The sequence below is a fragment of the Takifugu rubripes genome, chromosome 19 (assembly GCF_901000725.2).
Source record: "Takifugu rubripes chromosome 19, fTakRub1.2, whole genome shotgun sequence".
Taxonomy (NCBI): Eukaryota; Metazoa; Chordata; class Actinopteri; order Tetraodontiformes; family Tetraodontidae; genus Takifugu; species Takifugu rubripes.
The window spans coordinates 10,545,634-10,565,343 of record NC_042303.1 but is presented as its reverse complement, the minus strand read 5'-3'; the positions used below and the strand labels follow the sequence as shown (position 1 = coordinate 10,565,343).

The 19,710-nt window shown below is 44.6% G+C and overlaps 3 protein-coding genes across 8 annotated transcripts; 2 read left to right on the top strand and 1 right to left on the bottom strand.

Annotated features, from left to right (window-relative positions):
* The first annotated feature begins 5,469 nt into the window (after window positions 1–5,469).
* LOC101065239 (prothymosin alpha) lies at window positions 5,470–8,044 on the top strand. The gene is made up of 5 exons (XM_003973341.3): window positions 5,470–5,674; window positions 6,277–6,351; window positions 6,715–6,778; window positions 6,952–7,025; window positions 7,143–8,044. Exons 1-5 carry the CDS (start codon window positions 5,624–5,626, stop codon window positions 7,212–7,214), a joined length of 336 nt encoding a protein of 111 aa, XP_003973390.1. The 5' UTR covers window positions 5,470–5,623; the 3' UTR covers window positions 7,215–8,044.
* A 494-nt stretch (window positions 8,045–8,538) lies between these two features.
* slc45a1 (solute carrier family 45 member 1) lies at window positions 8,539–14,795 on the bottom strand. Of its 6 annotated transcripts, none has more exons than XM_029826610.1 (10): window positions 14,585–14,795; window positions 13,615–14,056; window positions 13,427–13,519; window positions 13,067–13,291; window positions 12,033–12,931; window positions 11,801–11,954; window positions 11,537–11,713; window positions 11,082–11,287; window positions 10,092–10,214; window positions 8,539–9,067 (listed from the first exon to the last, which is right to left on the bottom strand). In XM_029826610.1, the coding sequence occupies exons 2-10, from the start codon at window positions 14,033–14,035 to the stop codon at window positions 8,966–8,968; spliced, it is 2,400 nt and encodes a 799-aa protein (XP_029682470.1). In that variant the 5' UTR covers window positions 14,036–14,056; window positions 14,585–14,795; the 3' UTR covers window positions 8,539–8,965. The 6 variants fall into 6 exon arrangements, with proteins under 6 accessions (XP_029682470.1, XP_003973389.2, XP_029682471.1 ...); XM_003973340.3 differs by having other exon boundaries at window positions 9,989–10,214; window positions 14,585–14,794; XM_029826611.1 differs by lacking the exon at window positions 11,082–11,287 and having other exon boundaries at window positions 9,989–10,214.
* Window positions 14,796–15,758: 963 nt separating this feature from the next.
* On the top strand, window positions 15,759–19,445 carry prxl2b (peroxiredoxin like 2B). The gene is made up of 7 exons (XM_003973339.3): window positions 15,759–15,937; window positions 16,197–16,401; window positions 16,610–16,661; window positions 16,876–16,939; window positions 17,035–17,110; window positions 17,830–17,948; window positions 19,184–19,445. The coding sequence occupies exons 1-7, from the start codon at window positions 15,878–15,880 to the stop codon at window positions 19,208–19,210; spliced, it is 603 nt and encodes a 200-aa protein (XP_003973388.2). The 5' UTR covers window positions 15,759–15,877; the 3' UTR covers window positions 19,211–19,445.
* The last annotated feature ends 265 nt before the right edge of the window (window positions 19,446–19,710 follow it).

The window sequence follows — 19,710 nt, the reverse complement described above, 5'->3', positions numbered from 1 at the left end:
TGCTTGTCATCAGACTGATGGAGCAGCTAAAATGACTTACATCCTGTTAAAGTCTACCTCCCCCTCTCAGTCTTTGGTAGAACAATGCTGGTGTCCATGACTGCTTTGTCCTTTGTCAACTCCTCAGACTGACGCTGCTCCAGTTTGGGGAAAAAACTATGTTAGTGTATAAAAATTCCATGTTCCCTTTTGTCACAACACAAGACTGAAAAATACCCCAGTCTCTCTCTCTCTCTCTCTCTCTCTCTCTCTCTCTCTCTCTCTCTCTCTCTCGCTCTCTCTCTCTCTCTCTCTCTCTCGCTCTCTCTCTCTCTCACACACACACACATCCACTCACTCTCTCTCTCTCCCCCCTTCTCTTGTTTGTTTATTTAGGAGCCGTGCCAGGTATTTCCCCAGTCTGCCTGTACCCAGAAGGCTCCATCCCCCTGAGGAACAACACCCTCCTCGAAACTCACACCCTCCCACCCACACCCCACCCTCCCATGTGTGTTGCTAAGCAACTGCCCACCACGAGCACTGGTGCATGCTCCGGCCAATCAAATGACTGAATATGATTTTTTGAACGGTCTTGCGGATGGAAAGAGGAGATCACCTATTTTTACACTCCAGTGTCCATCTGGTTTAATGTACATTTTTAAGAATTGTAGTGGAAGCACCAGTGGCCAAGCTGGTGTTGGCAAAATGTGTCATTTGATGTTTTCTCAGTTCATTAGGAGCTCATCCACCACTGAGTGGCAGCAGCTTCAATGTCTGTTGCCACACAAGCTGCTAGAGTATTTTTTTTTACTGCTGTTGCTAAGCAATCCTGAGTCTCGTGTCTTACCTGTTAAATATTTGTGATTTTACAGAGGTCCCTGACACCATTTTGTCTTTGTTTTCACCATTTTGAAATCCACTGTATTTCCTCTAAAAAGGGGGGAATCATATAGATTAAACCTGGGGTTTCAGTGCCTTTTTCCATTTACATATTTCGCACTCATGTTGGAAGTAGATGAACCAATTGTGCAAGTAAGCCAATTTGGTTTAGATATTTATTTAAATGCTTTAATTACATGACGTGAAAAAAGGGAAGTGGGAAGCTCTTGTCTTGAATTGTCTCTGTAGTATATTTTCTGTGTTGCTTCAGGAAATCATGTCCATTTTAAATTCTTCTTTTTTCATTGATTACAGTCTTTATTTACATCCCAGGTCCTCGTGCTCCCCCCTTTCCTCTCCTCCCTCCCACCAACGGTCTCCCTGTGTGTGAGTCCCACATCTCTGCTTTGGTTGCTGTGCAGATGGCTCTTTGTTGGTGCTTTACAATGGGTCTAAGGTCACTGTGGCTCATGCCATCAACGCACGCTCAAAGTTCTCCAGTCCAGCTGTCTCATTTGCGTCTTTTTGTAGTTTTTATTAAATGGTGTTTTTTGTAGCATTCGGGGGGGGTTCTCATGTGCATGCATTGTCATGCCGTGGCCTTGAATTAACGGGAAGTTATACAACCACAAATACATTGTAGCATCAGCCTCATCTTCTCTGCCTGTAAACAAGTTAATGATCAGTTAATCAAATTCTTTTCCTCATATGAACCACACCTTTTTTTTAATCTGCAGCGGTCTCCTCCCCTTTTATTGACCCTGAAATGTGTCATTTGAGGACACCCTTTGAAGCACTGTCATCTCTGAAATAAATCGGAATGTAAGATCAGCCATGGGAAAAAATGGTGATGCAAATCCACCATCTGCTCTGTGATCCCTAAACAAGCCGTGTTTATCATGTATTACTTCCCCTTAGCTTAACCCTTAACAGTTCTTCTGATACTGTCAGTCAGTCTGGCTCTCAACCAAATGAAACAACAACACACCTAAATCCTCGTTTCAGTTCTTTCTCATTTTTGTTACAAAAAAGAGACATCCAGCCCTACACAGAGTTGTGGAAAGGGCCATGAGGTCCTGCAGGAAGGAGCAGGTAGAGAGAAAGGCGGGAAATGTGAAGGAGGAGCAGGAGGAGGAGCGTGTATTGCAAAGCAGCAGGAATTACTGGAAATTTCCACTTTTCTCTGGCAGGGCAGCTGTTCGTTTGAGAGGCGGAGCTACTTGCTGAAATAAATAAGCTAGTGTGGCCATTGCACTGAAGACGGAAAACTAAAAGAAAAATAAATTTTATTTCAGTAGAATACTACAATGACTTTTTTTCATTAATTGTTTCATCACCTTGTCTAATTTCTACAGTTATTACCCATTTTATTACCAAATCCAGGACCCGAGAGAAGGAAAAACACTGTTCTGTCAGTTAGACTTCAGACACAGGAAGTCAACGGTTTCTGTTACATTTCAGCATCAATCAACCTTTTGAAGCTTCTACCATATTTTAAGGTCAGCCAGTTCAGTTCCCAATCATCAAGCAGTCTATTCACATTTCCCCAGAGAAGAACAATGTCTTAACTAGCTTATTTACACTATTTTTCATTACAAAACATCATCACTATAAATCTAACCTGGGTAAATAAATATGATCATTTTTACAGCCAGTTGCAAGAATTGAGTGAAATACAGCCACAACTTGACACGAACAACCCTATCGGCACCTGCCCACCATCACCACGGAGGGGGGGTGAGGAGATAACAAACATCCTCGTGCAAAGTCCAGTGAGGTTTTGAAGTCCTGCGGCTGCAGCGCCAGACACGAATGTCAGACTCATTGGAGATACCTGTTAGAGCTCTTCCAAATCCTCAAAGCACCTGCAGACTAATCCAAGTGATACCGGTGAGACCTGTCAAACACAACATTATCCAGAGCAACAGGTTTCAGCATCTCCACCTCTGAGGAGGCTTGGGTGACATTTTCTTTCAGTTCATCATATTACTGATTCGTATGTCACATACGTTTCCTTTCTGTTTCGTTTTCAATCCAGCATGTTTCTGCATGAAATTGTCTTCTACCTATGCTTCTTTCTATCAAACTAAACAGAACATCCCTGAACTTTTCATTGGACACAGAGTGTGTGTCGGGGGCAGAGGGCAGCGTCTTCTCTTCATTGTCAATGGTGACTGTACTTAATCGTGTTAATCATGGATCACTTATGTAAGGACGCTCTCACCCTAGCTGCAAAATCAACTCGAGAACCCCAGGGAGAAGTCAAATGTATTTGGTTCCTTAGAAAGCCGAGAAATCCTGGAAGACAACACAGTATACTGCTGCTCGAAACAAAAGAGCTCAGTTTGCAACTGCCGACTCCTCCAATTATCAGACCCTTCCCCCGCCTAATCCTGACCTTTGCTCCATGATGGGCCCCACATGGCACCCCCACCAAGACATTCCTCAAGTCAGGTCAGCCCTTTTGTCATCAAGAAATTAAGGTACAATGAAGGTGCTTTATACTTTTATATGTTAAGAAGAACACTGAATATTTGAATATATTTAAAGCAATATTTCCTCTGGCAAGAGGAGTTTTTTCAAAAAGGTCATTATCAACACAGTGAGGCTTTTTTTTATACATTATGCACTCTGTGGTCTAATAAATCTGAATAGCATTTTAAAAAAAGGGTTTTCCAGTTTCTGCTTACGGAAAGTGGGATGAACAGTTCTGTTGTTTGGCAAATAAGAGGTTTGTAATAATCCCTACGCAAACTGCACATATTTCATGGCTTATCCTTGATGACCGAACATTTTGAAACATTTATTTCCCTAGTTCTCAGGTGCAGAATGAACAAGCTGGTCATTGACAGCTCGTCTTATTCTATACATTAATATGTCGGGATAAACATTTGAGGTGGGCAAAGAAGGGGGAAAGAAATGATCTCACAAAGCCTTTGTGATTGCTCCCATTTTCCAGTTACAGAAAGGTAGTGAGTAATGCATCCTAAGTCTGCTCCACTGAGGTTTCTATGCACTTTTAGGCCTTTTGCGATCTCAGTGCGGTCTTAAATAAAAGGCAAAGATGCTAAAATGACGTGTTTGGTTGAAATTTAGTACAGCCTTTTAGTTGCCCTTGCCTTAATTAAAAATCCTGGCTAAAATGCACTGCTATTACATTTTGTTGATGATGCATTTAACTCCTTTTCCCCCATTCTGGTGTTTGAAGACAATAAATCACAAAGTTGTTGGCACATGGGCCTTTGATTTGCGCTCTAATTCCAGTTTTCACAAGAGTACTTGAGATGAATGGCTCTAGAAGGGGCTTCTATGCAGCTGCCATAACTGAGGCAGTAAAGGATTTGTCCCAGGATGTCCTAAAATTAGAAAGGAAAAAAGACTTGACAAGATATCATCCTACTGTCCCTGCTTTGAAATGTGGGTAACCCAGTTAGACTGTTGTGTGACAAAACAACAGTTAAACTTGTTAGTGAATGCTGCTCCTGGGTAGAAATGAGAAAAAAGGTGGAGCAAAAAAAAGCCATTAAAGGCATTCTAATGTTTGATATTGGTAGAAAATAACTGTAGTCACAAGTCAGATTTGACTGAAAAATGACCCCGTGCAGTTTTACAGCGTGTAGGATCCACAAAGTCATATTTTACTACTTCCTCTGTTTTAACAGTTGAATGAGAGTCAGCCATTATCAGATTACTTCTTTTTTTTTAAACAAAGAGCTGACATTTTGAGATAACAAGCACGGGTGCGTTGACAAGAGCACAACATTTTTAACCAGAAGATGGATTTTTTTTTTTAGAGTAAAATCTCCTTGGAAAAAAAATAACACATAATTTATAGTGTAAGTCCATGGTGGGCCCATACATAATCAGACATTGTCCCTTAAACCAAAGCCATATAGTTACACTGCATTTACAGCACCACAATTATAAAATTTCATTTGTATATCAGATTATATATATTAACATGAATTCCTAATTCACAAAATTGTTGCAGAATGTGCATTTTAATTTCTGATTACAATGTAGTGCTTCATTGCCATGACGTTTGTGTGTGAAACTTTAAATGTGGCTATTACTGGTCTGCATCCGTTGGCCGGGACTGCGCATAGTGAAAGTTAAAGCACAGTTAAAGCAGGAACACGTCTCATTACCGGTGTTAAATATAGAAAGGGGGAGTGGTCGTATGGCTTTCACGCCGTCACAATCTTCCCGCATGTAATTTGAAACCCCATCATGTAGGTTGTAGGGTATAAGACAAAAGATGCCGCTCGTGTGTCAATGTGCATAAACTTTTACCATCAGTTCTACCTAAGCCTAATAAATTCATCTATCCGTATTTTCCAGTCGGTTGTTATTGTTCCAGCAGACCACAGACCTTTAGAAGATTGATAAAAGTATGCTTAAACATCCTGCTTGATCGGTTGGAGAAGAAAGAACTCGCCGTTGAGCGGCGCTTTAAGACAATTGGCCAATCAGCGACGCCATAGGTAGGAGGCGGGACGTTATGCTAAGATTGGCGAGGTGCTCGACCAATAGAATACGGCAACGGTCGGAACGGGCCAATCAGGAGCGAGATGGGCTCTCGGCATCCTACGAGGGTGAATTTTCAACGAGCTCGAGAGAAAAGCGGAGACGGCGAGGCACCATTTCTCTCTCAGCGTCTCAGGGTTGACCACACGGAGGCGAAGAGCCAGGATATTTAAAAAAAGACAACAAACTCTTTCTTGACCAGGGTTACCTTTATCTACATTAATTCACCAAATCAACCATGGCCGACACAGCTGTTGACACGACCGCTGCCGCAGAGGTTACAGCCAAGGTGGGTTTCATTCAAGGCTTTTTAAAAAAAAAAAAAATGATTGTGTTAAAATGTTGTGAGAAGTCTTAAAGTCCTCTTTATTCTTTGTAATGAGAACAGGCTTTTGCGACTCCATTTGTTTTTCCCCTTTTTGCGGTCGTGTTACCGTCAGCGCCACTTAGTGCAAGTTAAAGCGGTAATTGAGGGGGGGGGGGGGGTATTGCCTAAAGGGCTTTTATCGTGAAATGCACCTCGCTGTCGACCGATATTCTTCGGAAATGATTTAAATGCAACATCTAGCGCCGGCAGTTCATTTTCTCGTCTGGAAACTTCGTCGAACGAGTTGTGGTTGGCGAGAAATGTCCTCTTGAGCAGACAAAGGTAGAGCCGTTCCAGCTGGTGAGAGCGGAGCCGCTGCTGTGGGCGGGAAGCCCGAGTAACGCTCACGTTGCATCACAAGCCTGGCTAAAAGTGTTCCCGATAGTAGTTGCTCGTTGTTGTTGTTTTTTTTTGGCGTTTATGACTCGCAGTGAATTTATCGCCCCTTAAATCAACCTCGCGCGGCGTTGTTTGCACTTCCAAACTAATGGCTTTGCCGATTCTCGCATGCTTTTATTTTGTAGGAGCTGAAAGAGAAGAAAGAAGTAGAAGTGGAGAAAGAGGAGACCGACAAGGGGGAAGCACCTGCTAATGGCACCGTGAGTTGAAGGGAACCAGCCTCATGGCCTTTTGTCTTAGCCCTCATCATGCAGGTGTCACTGCTGCCCCCCTCCCCTTCAGCTGCTCTGCACGCAGCGCTTTGTTTGGGTCCTGAAACGGCACAGATGTTAGTTAGCATGTCTCCTCCACCGGTGTCTTCAGTATGGCGTGGAGGCCAATCCTCCAGGGAGTGACGTGAGCAAGGCCCTTTTCCCTCAAGTATTAATTTAGCGAAGCACCTGTTAGTCTCCAGTTACGTCCAATTGGTGACTAATTACTTATCAGTTTCCTGGTTTTGCAGCAAAGTCCTAACAAACACTGTGGACGTGCAGTTGGACTGATGTTTCTTTCTTGTGTTGCAGAACGGTGCTGAGCACAGCGATAAAGTGGAAGAACCAGCAGAGGAGAAACACGAAAATGGAGACGGTGTGTTGATAAATGTTCAAAAAGTTTTATTAATTGGTTAATTGTGTCTCCTCTGGTTGGTCATGTCCATCACTTCCACGGCCCTGATTTTATATATATTTATATATATATATATTGATTCCTTTTGAGTCGTTGGGATGGACTTTCTGAAAATGACACATTTTGCTTTACAGGAACTGCAGAGGAGGAGCCCCCTGCTGAGGAGACTGATGCACAGCCTGTGAAGCGTGCAGCTGAAGAGGAGGAGGTGGGTTGACACCAAGCATAGAAATCCAGTTTTTAATCCTTTTTTTTTTTTTACGTGGTGACTCATTAAGAGTGCTTTGATCCCTGCTAATACATGAATATTTTTTCTTCTTATTAGGAGAAAGCAGAGACAAAAAAGCAGAAGACGGAGGAAAATGGAGATTCGAAAGAGGCAGAAGTGGAGGCCTAAGGCCTCCCCCGTCACCTTTCGCAGCACTGTCTTACCAGCCTGGTCAACATTGTGCCGTAGAGCTTGTGCTTTCTGTAATTTTGCTAAATAGTCCTTTTGGTTTACTCCCATGTTTTCACATTGCACTGGAGTCTTTCAAGAAAGTGGCCATGCATCCTTTTTTTATGGAATGTTATTTATTGGTCTTTAAAATGAGCTTTTTTTTACTTGTAATAGTAGGGCCACATCATGAGATCAGTTCATTTCATTTCACATGTTTTTATATTGGTATGTTAAAAGCACAATCTTTATTATACCGGTGCTGACCAGACAGTTCGTTCATACAGGCAGCTGCTCACCCCTCCAAGGCTCATGTTGACCTCTCAGATTCACTTAAAGGACCAAAGATAAGTTTTAAGCAGGGGGTAATAGACAGTTAGCATTACTAGTTGAGGCCGTAATATTTTATGTTGAGCTGCTACTTAATCTCTGGCTTGGCTGCCCTCTTAACATAACAGATGGTGCAAATGAATAAAAGGGGCGATGTCCTGTGCCTATGTGATAAGAATACTTGATCTTGTTTAAATGGCGACAGGATTATCTGATGTTAATTAACCCCTCTTAAATCTTAATGCTTTGGTCATTTGTTCTGTATGCATTCCACGCAAGTTTGTACCATTTATACTTGTTTTTTTTTGGGTTATGATTTCAGCGAGTTTTATGTTATGGCTGGGTGGCCCAGTTTTGCGTCCAAGACTGCCTTTTTCCAGAACCAGAATGACATTCGGTTACTTCAGCCACTGCTTTGTATATTCTGAATAACAAATAAATTGTCTTTTTACTTAAGTATTGATTGGTTGTGAGGTACCTGCTTTTTATTAATTTTTTACTGCTGCCCAGAGTTGGGATTTTGCAGCAGATGATGTCACTTGACCCAGTTTGTTCAACATGGAAAATGGCTGTCTTAGATTCAGGATGGAACAGGCATAATCTCAGTCGGTAATGGAAAAGGGGACGCACAATGGACAACAGACTTGTTCCCTGGCTCCCCCAAGTGGTGTACTTAAGACACTACGGATCGATATTCAGAAACCCACTTAGTAATTTGAGACCAGTTGTGTTCAGGGGGGAGAACACTGATGCAGGAGTCAAAAGGGATCAGTTTTAAATCAGCCCTTCATAAAACAAGCATTGCTGATAATGTCCCAAGAGCTATGGGGGCCATAGATCGAAAAACCCACCTAGCCAAGCTGCAACAGCATGATCCATACAGATAATGTTTCCTCGGAAACAAGTGTGGCGTATGTGCAGCCAGCCCAGGAGCCTAACATGTTAGGTGATGACATTCTGCTGGGGAAGCACCTTTTATCGACACCAGAACTGTATCTGGTGTGTCCACCAATCAGGGGAAACTCCCGAAACTATTTCCACAACATAAACTCTATGAAAAGTTTGAAACACCCTGAAATCAGGCTTTCTGCCTGTTGTGAACGAATGAAGCAATTTATGATGGTACAACGTGGGGTGGGTGGGTGGGGGGGTGTGATATTGCTTCTTGTGGATGAACGCAGGACCGCGCGTCCCGCGTTAGCCTATGAGTCTGGCTAACATGCTCGATCAACACAAAACTGAGTTGATGGGCTGAGCGCAGTGAAACTGAAGCCTAAACAGCTGAAGCATGCACGCTACTGATGGTGGTAAGCACAAGCTGCTGGCTCTGTGACACCCCCCCACCCCCAGTCCTTTCATCCACTGTTCGTCCGCTGTTGGGTTTACCCACAGTTCACGTGAGTCTTCTCCCCTGTTTGCAGTTCTTCTGTTTTGCTGGGTTCCCAACCGAATGCTGATTCACACCCCAGTTTCAACGTCTCTTCCTGATGATGACAAGAATGACCGTCATTACAAAAGTCATGGCCTGGGTGACAGCTCACGCCTTCCCATGGCCTAGTGGGGCCCCAGAATGAGTTTGCCAGCGGTACACGTCAGGTTTTTCTTTTAAAGCGTGCGTCCTGTAGCTGTTAGCCGCGGCTGGTTTGTGTGTCCAAAAATTAGATGGTACGTAAACGTGGGCTTTATTTAGACTGTCGGCTCGGTGTCTCAATATTAAGGCCTTCAAGGATGCATCTGTTTTAAGACTTTGTCTGTCGTGTGTGAATACTAAACACGTGTTTATGTCTATCAAAACAACAATGTTGTAATATCAATATGATAATGCAGGGAGGCAGCTTTTCCTGGCCAAAGAAGGGAAACAAGCTTGGAGGGAGTAGCTCATGCAGACAACACACAACTGATAAGGGGAGGAAAGGGGGGCGGGGTTTAGCTGGATCTAAGAGACTGACATTTGTCGTGGAAACAATAACAGACAAATGAGAATTAGAGTATATTAAACAGACGCACAAATTTGTCACACTGCAGTCACAACAGATTTGAGTTTGCAAAGTTTAGAAAAGAGATTCAGGGTACACGCAGTAAAAAGACACAATTCAAGTATAAAGACGCCCGTGTCTGTCTGTCTGTCTGTCTGTCTGTCTGTCTGTCTGTCTGTCTGTCTGTCTGTCTGTCTGTCTGTCTGTCTGTCTGTCTGTCTGTCTGTGAGTGAGTGAGTGAGAAAAACAGTGCTGATCTGTGGAAAACTATTTACACTCATGCTGTTCGGTGTGTCAACATTCAGATATGCGGTGTGTGTGTGTGTGTGTACGTGTGTGTGTGTGTGAGGTATTGTGAAAAAAGGTAGGGTGTTTTTTTTTTCTAAATGTGCACCAATAGTGGCTGGGTCTCGCTTTCAGGGTGCTCACCCTCAGCGGGGGGCAGCTGGTACACCACACAGAGAGACGAGTACAGGCAGCCCACGAATGACATCAGGCTGGAGAAGTACATCACTCCCTGGGCCCCACCCACCAGTGACGTCAGAGGACCCATCGCCACGGAGACCAGGATCTGAGCCAGGAAGTACTGGCAGCTGAGCAGGGAGATGTCCACCCCCATCCCTCGTCTGGTCCCTTCCTCCGAGGAGCCACAAAACTGGGGAACAAATAGTTTAATTTTAGTGTAACCAATGCAGGGCAGAAGTCAGTGAGCTGGAGGGAAAGCTCACTGACTCAGACATTTGTTCTGTCCCTTTTCCAACAATATTTCCAGGAACTTTTATTACCAGGAATTTATATACCTGTGTAAATTTTTAAAATCTTTTTAGACTCTATTGAGAAGTTTCAATGTGTCCGTATTTAAATTTCAAATACTCAACCCCAAGTCTGAATGTCATGCTACAAACAATAATTAGACCTATTTCTTCTTGTATAAAAGGGAGGAACAGCTGGCCAAGGAGGGAAGATATTCTGAAAATTAGTACAACACATCATGTCATATAAAGACATGTGAATGGGCAGCGCAAAAATGATGACGAGCATGTGTAAAGGCTGCTGCAGCGGGAAGACTCGAAGAGGACTTTGCAGGGGTTTTGCACTTGTGCTAGTTCTGAAGCCTGAAATGTCCCAGAACAAACTTTGTTCTTGTTCTCCCAACCTCGGGATAATGAAGAACTTGGTAGAAGCATTCCTACAATGGTTCCCCAACAATGATACGTCACTGTCAATCAGTCTCAAGTGTTTAGGAGTCTTGTCCTTCTGTCGGACTGCGTGTTCGGTCCATCAAACAGTTATCCTCTGTTTGCAGTCTCCCGTCGGACTGAATCCATGGGAATGCAGCACTATTGGGAAAATGTGGACCTACTTTTAGAGCTCCCCCACAGCATCCACTGAGAGAATGTTATTTTTAGCTTCTTTGCACTCGGCGGTGCAGCGTGGGAGCTCGCGGTGGCTACACGTGTACTACATAAAAACAGGAAGCTTTAAGACGAAGTTAAACGAAGTGACATTTGCAGAGGCTCACCTGTGGGCTCTGGTAGTATTCACACAGCAGAGAGTAAGGCAGAGTGCATAGAGAGGAGAAAAGCACCCCGTAGGTGACGCACAGAGACAGAACCACATAGATGTTGGTGGAGAGCGTGGTCAGGCCCGTGCCTAAGCCAAACGCAAGGTAAGCAAAGAAATAAAGCGTGCAGAGAGAGAAACGCTCCTCCAGTTTCTCTAGTATGGCTGGAAAAAGAGAAGAAACCCAGAGAAAGAGAAGAAACCCAGAGAAAGAGAAGAAACCCAGAGAAAGAGAAGAAACTTTGAGAACACATGGAGTGTACGGATCAGGCACGTCCAGTTGGACTATAAACACTTTTTTAAAGTGAATGTGTTCCTACATTTCTAAATAACGACAGGTTAGAAGGTGCATGATGCTTTCATTATTCCACAAATTCCTTGAAGCGACAGCTGCCTGGCCTGGGAGCAGCTTACCTGAGTAGAAAGCAGCACTGAATGCATAGATGCACATGCCCCAGCATCCCATGCTGACGCCGGCGTTGTATCGTTGGTAAGCCTCTGAGTCGTGGGGCGCCTTTGGGTCTCCTTCGTACACGACCTCCCCCATGAAATCCGTGTAGAAAAGCAGCATTCCTTCAAAGGATAACCATCCTTGGAGAAGAAGCACAGAGAGCGAGCGTTAAATTCAGAGCGGGGCGGTGCTGTGTGCTGTAGTGTGAGGCTAGAGATTAGTCTCACCCAAAAAATGATTAGTGCATAAACTCCGCAGGGAGGGGGGCATCTTGTAGATGGCTATACACAGCAGCTTCATCGACATTTGGGATTCTACAGTCTCCACATTCTCGCTCAGATCGCTCTCATAGCGCACCCCATTCAGCAAGATATTTGCGACCTTTATCAGAGGGGAAAAAAGCATTTTGTTAAAACAACACCCGGGAAACAAGCCAAGAAGCCTTTTAGTATATCTGACCTGCTGACTGAAGGTCACTGTTCTCCTCCTTCCATTCTCCAGCCCAACCACCTGGGCCGACACAGGCTCTTCCATGAGTGCAAGACTTTGGGGTCGCTTCAGGATCCCAGCGGAAGAACCCTGGTGTGACCCTGTACCAGGCTGAGCCCCAGCAGTGGCCCTAGGTGCTCCATGAGACTGAGTGTCACTCTGCTGGGGCTGTGGTGCTTCAACATCCTGAGATTCTCCAGCAGGACGACACGCCACCTCACCCTGAGTCTGTTCGAAATAATGGCTTGAACTTCCACCGGTGGACTCGTCCAGGAAAAGGGAGTCTGCTGGAGGCAAGGGAACTGTGTTGGCCTGTGAGGCTAATGCCTGCGGCGTCTGCCCCCCTATGTAGCAGTTTATCAGCACACTGTCTATGTAGGAGGTCCCTAATGAGGAGGCGAACTCATTGATGCCAGTGAGCGAGCTGTCCCTGCTAATAAAGCTGCCATATTTGGGAGTGAGGGGGCTCAGAGGCGATATGGGGCTCGTAAGGCCGGCACAGAGGCGTGCATTAGCACTGCAGGAGTGTGCCAGAAGGTCCGAATTACACCCTTGAGACTTTGCAGAGAAACTGTAGTTGTAATCCTCGTCTGCTGCATCGGGTCCAGCGGCCGAGCCCTGGGCCACCGGGGGCGAGGGAGGAAGGGGAAGGCTGGGACTTTTTAGATGGTTTTTGCTGCAGTTCTTGTTTGACTGGCTCTTTGGTAGGGGTCGTTCAGGTATACTCATCAGAGTCATGGTTGTGGTGATCACCAGCGTGATGCTTGTGAACACATAGATCACTCTCAGCTGACCTCCCATCGACTTCCCGAAATGAGTCTGATCCCAGTTGATGCCACCGACAACGTAGCCGAACCCACCCCCAAGCCCTGCGGAGCAAGATTATAAAGCCATTAATTGATCGTCAATAATGGATCCATCCTTTTTCTGCTATGTTACTCAACAGCTGTTGGCTGTACTCTGCTACAACAAAGTAACCCTTGATTATTCAAGATGAATCTTGCCTGCCAGTAGCGCGTGGATGTTCAGTCCCCGGTCCTGGTCCTCTGGGCTGCACACATCCATCATGTACGCGTGGCTCGGATTGTCAGCTGAGTCAGCGCTGAAGTCCATCAGAACCACCCCGCACACAGTCAGGATAATCCCCCACTTGTGATTTGATGCCGTGTCAGCCAGAACACCCCCGATGTCTCGTCCATTCAGCACCAAAGACAGACCGAGCAAAGCCCCTGTGAAGAAGCAGAGAAGAAGAATGTGAATACTGTCATGTCGTGAACAGAGTTCAACAAAACTGATAGAAGGCTGCAGCTTTGGAGTTAATACAACTTAAATAATTCCCATATCTCAGCCATCTAATTTCTCACCTAAAGCCAAAACGAAAATAAAAGGTCGCCTTCGTCCGAACCGGGATGTGCAGCGATCACTCCATGCTCCGATGAGCGGCTGAACCAGGAATCCTTCAAAGCCAAAGACAGAAAGGTGCTGCTCATGATGGTTCATGACATATGCCCGACCACGGTTCATGACAACACTGCTGGTTAGCAACACTTACCCAGGATGGGACTGATGAACCAGACCAAGCTGTAGAACTGGTCGGGCAGACCCATCTGTAGAAGCACGGGGGTCACATATGCTGTTTCCATGGCATAGCTGAATTCAATACCAAACAAGATGCAGCCATTGAAGAGCAGCTCTTGAAAAGTACGCCTCGGGGGGAGCTCACTGAAGTCGAGCTGGTCCAGGGGGCATGGTGTGTTGGGGGGTGGCGGCGGCGAAGGTCGTATCAACTTCTGACGCTTAGGCTGCCTTTGGAAGTTGTTGGCACGGTGACTGATGTGCCGGGTGGTGGAAGTCGGAAAGCTGGCAGTTTTGGGGAGCGAGCTCCTCCACAGACCCTCCTGTGTTGAGGATGTCCTCCTTCCAGGACTAGACAAAAGGGGGTCACTGGGGGTGCCCATTCCTGGAGATGACATCTCTCAAGCAAGCTTACACTGCTGAGAATGTGAAAATGAGTTAGCATTTGATGGATTTTCTATTAGAGGTCATTCAATTTCACATCACTCTGTCTCAAAGGGGTGGCAATCTTTTCCGGTGAGGTGTTACCAAGAGGACACTGCAGTCATCAGCTGACAGCAACAACAGTACCGCAACGATGGGCAAGACGCACTGCAACCAATGCGCATGTTAGTGATGTGCGCAAAGCCCATGTGCTCGGCGTGGTTGCCGCGCGGCAGAGTGCACTGCTGCACGATGACTGTTTCCATTTAAATTTTTCATGGAGAGCAAAACGGACACAATGGAGGCGCCGAGGGTTGACGTTTCAAAGGCCGGTTCGGCTACACGAATGATCTAAAACGAACGTGGGACCAACACAGACGCATTTCACGCTGACGTTCGATTCTTGTCCACATGGTTAAATTATCAGCAATAGTTCCTTCGATTCTGACAGATGGGTTATAAAGCAGGGATCACATATTAGATTCAACTGTGGGGAAAATGCGTAATTCAAAGACGGTAATTACCTGCGCGGGGGGCGCTCTTCATGTCTACTGCGGCATATTGAGGAGACACGCCATCGTTCTTAATCAAACACGGCTACTGGGAGTCAGCTATGCTTATTCTGCTTTCCATTTCGTGCAGTCACCACGTCCTCTTAAGCATCCCTTCTTCCCTCTCCCTCTCCTCTACCCCCATTGCCTCTTCCTCCCGGTCCTTCCCGTGACGTCACGCCCCTCCCTGCATCAGCGTCGCAACTGAGAAATGGACAAATGCATCACCGGCTCGTCTGTCCGCACACAACCTGCGTGCCATACATCAAGACACCACTCATAAAATACATGGAAACATCTGCACGATATGCGGGTTTTAATTTGCAAACAGATTTTGAATCGAACACATTAAACGGATCCTCTTGACCTTATGACATTATTGCAATTCTTTCTTTAAAAAAAAAAAAGGTGTATTATTGCATTATCAGGTACATATTTATGATCAGTTGTGATCGCCTAACAACAGTTGGAAACACCTAACAAGTTGCTTTCTTCTTATTATTCTATCATTTCTGTAGTTCTTCTTGTCTTCACCATTTAACTCACTTAGCTATACAGGTTGGTTAAATGTAAGTTATATTTACTATATTTTACAGTTGATTGGCTAGTTATTATTGTTTAGCTCCTGCAGTAATCCAAACATATTACAAAGGAAGTGCAATACAACCTCAAAAACAACTACAAATAGGGGAAATAAAAGGTACATGAAATAATACTGTGTTTGACTGTGTTTCGTACGAGTGGTTGCCAAACAGGTTATGAGACCTCTGGCCCGAGAGCCACGAGTAGTTAATGGAAAACAAAGGTAACAATGAGAAAAGGCGAGGAAGTGCAAACACGCAATAAATGCCTCCTTTACCTTTTACCTTTGAGCTCACCTGGAACATCTTACACAACTGACATTTCCTTTATTGTTTTATTTTTTTTTACAGATTTAATTGCACTTCACTGTCCTGTTGTGGCTTTCATTTTCTATCTGGAGAAATGAACTATCAGAGCAGAAAAATATTCAGTTTATTAAAGGAAGATGGGCTAATTCGCATAGTTGTAATGCGGAAACCACTCAGGGGAAGCCCCGCCTCTTTGTATATTACCTCCACTGCGATTGGCTGTTCTAGCCCTAGCCGAATCTGATTGGATGAAGCCACTTAGTGGGCGTATCAGGATGTCACTGTTTTGTAACTGCTTTGCGGGAGTTACAATGTTTTTCATAGTGTAGTACAAATTCCACAGACCTTCACCTTCTCTTTACCGTTCCGTTCGAAGATGGCGAATATCGACCTCGCAGCCGTTGGAAAGAATTCTCTAAAGAGTGAAACTGGAGAGGTGAGAACAGCTGTGTGACTGTTGAGCCCAGAGAGTTAAAGGTGTGTCCTTCATATTTAAACACATAATGTTGGCTTTCTGTGTTCGGGTGCATCTTCTCTCCGCTGGGATTTGTGTTAAACCTGTCATTACGCAACACCATTACTTTTAATGATGCAGTTGCTTTAATGCGGCGCCTCCAGGGTGGCGTAATGAAGATCTGAAGGGAATAGATCTGAAGCGAGCTCTTCTGTTGATAACAGCCCTTTCTGTGTTCCAGACCGTGGAGCTCCAGTCTCTGTGGAAGGACCAGCCCGTGGTTCTCTTCTTCCTGCGTAGGTTTGGCTGTCAGATCTGCCGGTGGATAGCTGCAGAAATCAGCAAACTCGAACCGGACCTGAGAGCCAGCGGGGTCGCCCTGGTGGGCATCGGGCCTGAAGAGTTCGGGCTCAAAGAGTTCAAGGATGGAGGGTTTTTCAAAGGAAGTAAGTGGATGACAAGGACTTGGCTAAAGACCAAGCGCCTGTCATTAAAATGCAATTTAATAACACTTGTCATAGTAATCATTCCTCACATATATGAATTAAATATTGATTCACTCATACTGAACGTGCAGGGATTCCTTACTTAGGCCATTGCTTTTTTTTTTTTTTTCAAACAACAGAAAAGATCATTGGTAATATTTTGTTTCAGCCATTTATGTCGATGAAAAAAAGAAAACCTACAAAGATTTGGGCTTCAAAAGGTAACTAATATATGTGATGCAAATGAAAAAGCTTTGTTTTTTTAAAAACAAAAAGTTCTATAATTTATTTTGTTGGTCAATGACTGATCTTGATTTGACTCAACAGAAAGATGCACAATTAGATGCAAATTCTGGCATATTTATGATCATTATTTGTTCTGAAAAGTATCACTTTTAATTTTGCTTAACTATTGCCTGCTGTCATCTCCCAAAGATACACAGCTATAAGTGTTGTCCCTGCTGCCATGGGGAAGAAAGTACGTGATGTTGCTGCAAAGGTAAACAGCACCGTTTTACCACATGAATCTGCAGGTGGGACGAGGGCCAGACCGACTCGGTTACATCTGATGTCTTTTTACTCTCTGTTCTGTAGGCCAAAGCTGATGGCGTCGAGGGAAATTTCTCTGGTGACCTGTTGCAGAGTGGAGGCATGCTAATTGTGGCCAAAGGTATGAACCGTTTTCACACCGGACGTGCTGGGCATCACCACAAGGGGGCGCACTTTGTAGCTTGTTTTGCACGTCTGTGTGGCATTACGATGTTGTCCAAACGTTCATTACCATTATTTAGAAAAGAAAAGAAATTTCCCTCTAAGACTTAAAAAATAGCTGAGTGGGAGCACTTAGGGTCACGAAGTATTGACAGAATTTCAACACTAAGGTACAAACATCCTCAATATTTAAAAGGAGTGTAGTTCTTGCTCCGTCCTCTAGAGGGAAACGCAGCACCAATTTGGTCCTAAAGTTTATAGCAAACCACCACTTCTTTCGAGAAATTGTTACACACTTCTGCCTTCATGTGATTTGCTGTTGAGGAGTAACAAATATTGTTCATGGAAGTGACAGAGTTTGCATTCAAGGCTGTACCAGACCAGTGTTTTAAGAGATTTTATGGCATCAAAGTGCACCATATATTTCACATACAGTATCACTGACTATATACACCACTATGTTCTTGTTTGTATTGGTATTCTCTACTTTTTCTGTGTGAAAGAATCAGCTGATAAACTAAATTAGAGCGACACAGCGTTTAACGGTATATTTTAGAAATTAAGATGAATATTGGGGTGAGTTAGCTTAGACATGTAGATTGAATTATGATCTGAGTTTATATGTATAACTGTTTTTGAAAAAAAAAATCATCCTAAACTCATATCACACTGTAAAAGGTGGGGGAAAGGTGCTCCTCCACTTCATCCAGGATTCCCCAGGAGACTACCTTCCTCTGGAAGATATTTCCAACGCTGTTGGGATCTCGGCCACAGCAAAAGCAGGACAAAGACCGGTGGTGAGGCATCCAAATGACATCCCCTATCGACACCCGGCAGTGAAATTGTTCGCACATGACTGAAACAAGACCGTTAGATGTACAGAACTAACACAGTGGTCAGTTCAGCAGACTGGTTTACATCAGGAGGCAGAGGTGAATTAGTGCACCCTCTTCAGAGAGAATTTCACACCGGTTAGTTTGTCTCCACACTCTGTCCTTGTCAGTGTCACGGTTCCTCAGAACCCTTGTCTTGAGCGCTGGCGTCACGCTGGAGATGCCAACAGAGAGATTATTATTCCTCGTATTATTCCTTGCTTCCTAATGTCACACACTTGGGGATGGCCATGACTCCCGGCGCATGATATTCAGGGCCCCAGCCTCCTGACTGCGCCGCACCGTGTCCGATTGGGAGATTTCCACCAAGGCTTCCCCATGACCCGTGTGAGTGCAGCGGATGTCATCGCCGCAGCTCTGGAACAGAATAGACCTTGTTTTCTCCCGGGAGTTAAAAGGGCACCGAAATGAGCGTGGGTCACACGCTATCTGATGTTCTTGTGCGGAATAACCGTCGACCCCAAATATGAGCTCATAGGTTTATCGTGATAATGTCAATGATTCCTTTTGTTGGGAATGTCAGAGGGCCGAGAGCTGGTGTGAATGTTGACGAAGGCCCACAAACCAGACTGATTATAAGTCAGACTGAAGCGTTACCCGCTGAAACCTCAGTCCTCAATTCTGACGTTTGAGTGTTCATGTTTTACTCGTGACGACAGAATATGTTTAGCTGTAGAACACCCATTTGGTCCTTCACTCCAGGTAGAGGGTAGCTTGAGCTCGGCTCGTTCACCAGTCCTGGATCCGCTCACACGCTCTTAAGTAGTTTAAGCACAGTGACGTGCATGTTTAAATTATGGGATCAATGCACAAAGCAGAGCGGACCGGGATTTCTACCCCGAACCTTCTTACTGTAGATGCAAAACACTTTGCAAATAGTAAAAGTCAAAAGTTTTTCATTTCTGTCTGAACTCTGTTTAAATGCCGGGTTTGCCCGCTTTCACCACTGGGGGGGACCCACTTGGGGACCTGCCGGTCACAGCTCACGGCACGTGTTGTCTGCCTCTTAAAGCAAATGTCACCATGATGGGTTCATGGAGATGAAACCAAGCATTTAAAAGCCAAATTTGAAGCACTGGAGTTGATTTGAGTTTATTTGAATTCATCCCTGTTGAAGGTCTTGTTCTCCTTTCTTGCAGTGTAACGATGATGTTTGTACACGGTGACGACCTTTGACCCTCATAAACAACCTCCCGCTCGGACACAGGAGTGGAGATTTGAGTGGGAATGTTGAAGCACTGCCTACAATCTTTTTAATTCATGAGTGATATTATAGTATATTCATTATCTTCATTTAAATGATCAGTTTTTGAAGACTTACTATCTGATTTACACATCATTCTGCTCACAGTTTTGTTTGTATGTATTTAACAATAATAAAAGTTTCCATTCTGTACTCTGGTTCCTGAAAGTCATGACAAACTTAATCTGATTGCATGACCTTGGAAATAAATGGAAATGGACTAAATGGAAAGAAATACTGGAATTACAGTGCCGCCCTGCCTCTCATGACAGCAGTAGAATAATTCATTACTCATTTAAAAGACTGTGACATGAACACGGCGTCCTTCTCTCCGTGGCGGGGTCACAAAAGCACGTGGCGCTCTCACCTCCGCCTGGGTGACTTTCAAGTGCGTAAAAGAATTTAAGACGACACGTCAACAAA

Bases quoted from the DNA above. Each gene is read 5' to 3' on its own strand.
- slc45a1 (XM_029826609.1), bottom strand. From the start codon at position 14,035: ATGTCATCTCCAGGAATGGGCACCCCCAGTGACCCCCTTTTGTCTAGT. The intron at 11,714-11,800 runs GTGAGACTAATC...TTCTTCTCCAAG, and splicing joins ATGCACTAATCATTTTTTGG to GATGGTTATCCTTTGAAGGA. The intron at 10,215-11,081 runs GTGAGCCTCTGC...TTTGTTCCCCAG, and splicing joins AATACTACCAGAGCCCACAG to TTTTGTGGCTCCTCGGAGGA.
- LOC101065239 (XM_003973341.3), top strand. From the start codon at position 5,624: ATGGCCGACACAGCTGTTGACACGACCGCTGCCGCAGAGGTTACAGCC. The intron at 6,352-6,714 runs GTGAGTTGAAGG...CTTGTGTTGCAG, and splicing joins AAGCACCTGCTAATGGCACC to AACGGTGCTGAGCACAGCGA. The intron at 6,779-6,951 runs GTGTGTTGATAA...TTTGCTTTACAG, and splicing joins GAAACACGAAAATGGAGACG to GAACTGCAGAGGAGGAGCCC.
- prxl2b (XM_003973339.3), top strand. From the start codon at position 15,878: ATGGCGAATATCGACCTCGCAGCCGTTGGAAAGAATTCTCTAAAGAGT. The intron at 15,938-16,196 runs GTGAGAACAGCT...TCTGTGTTCCAG, and splicing joins TAAAGAGTGAAACTGGAGAG to ACCGTGGAGCTCCAGTCTCT. The intron at 16,940-17,034 runs GTAAACAGCACC...TCTGTTCTGTAG, and splicing joins TACGTGATGTTGCTGCAAAG to GCCAAAGCTGATGGCGTCGA.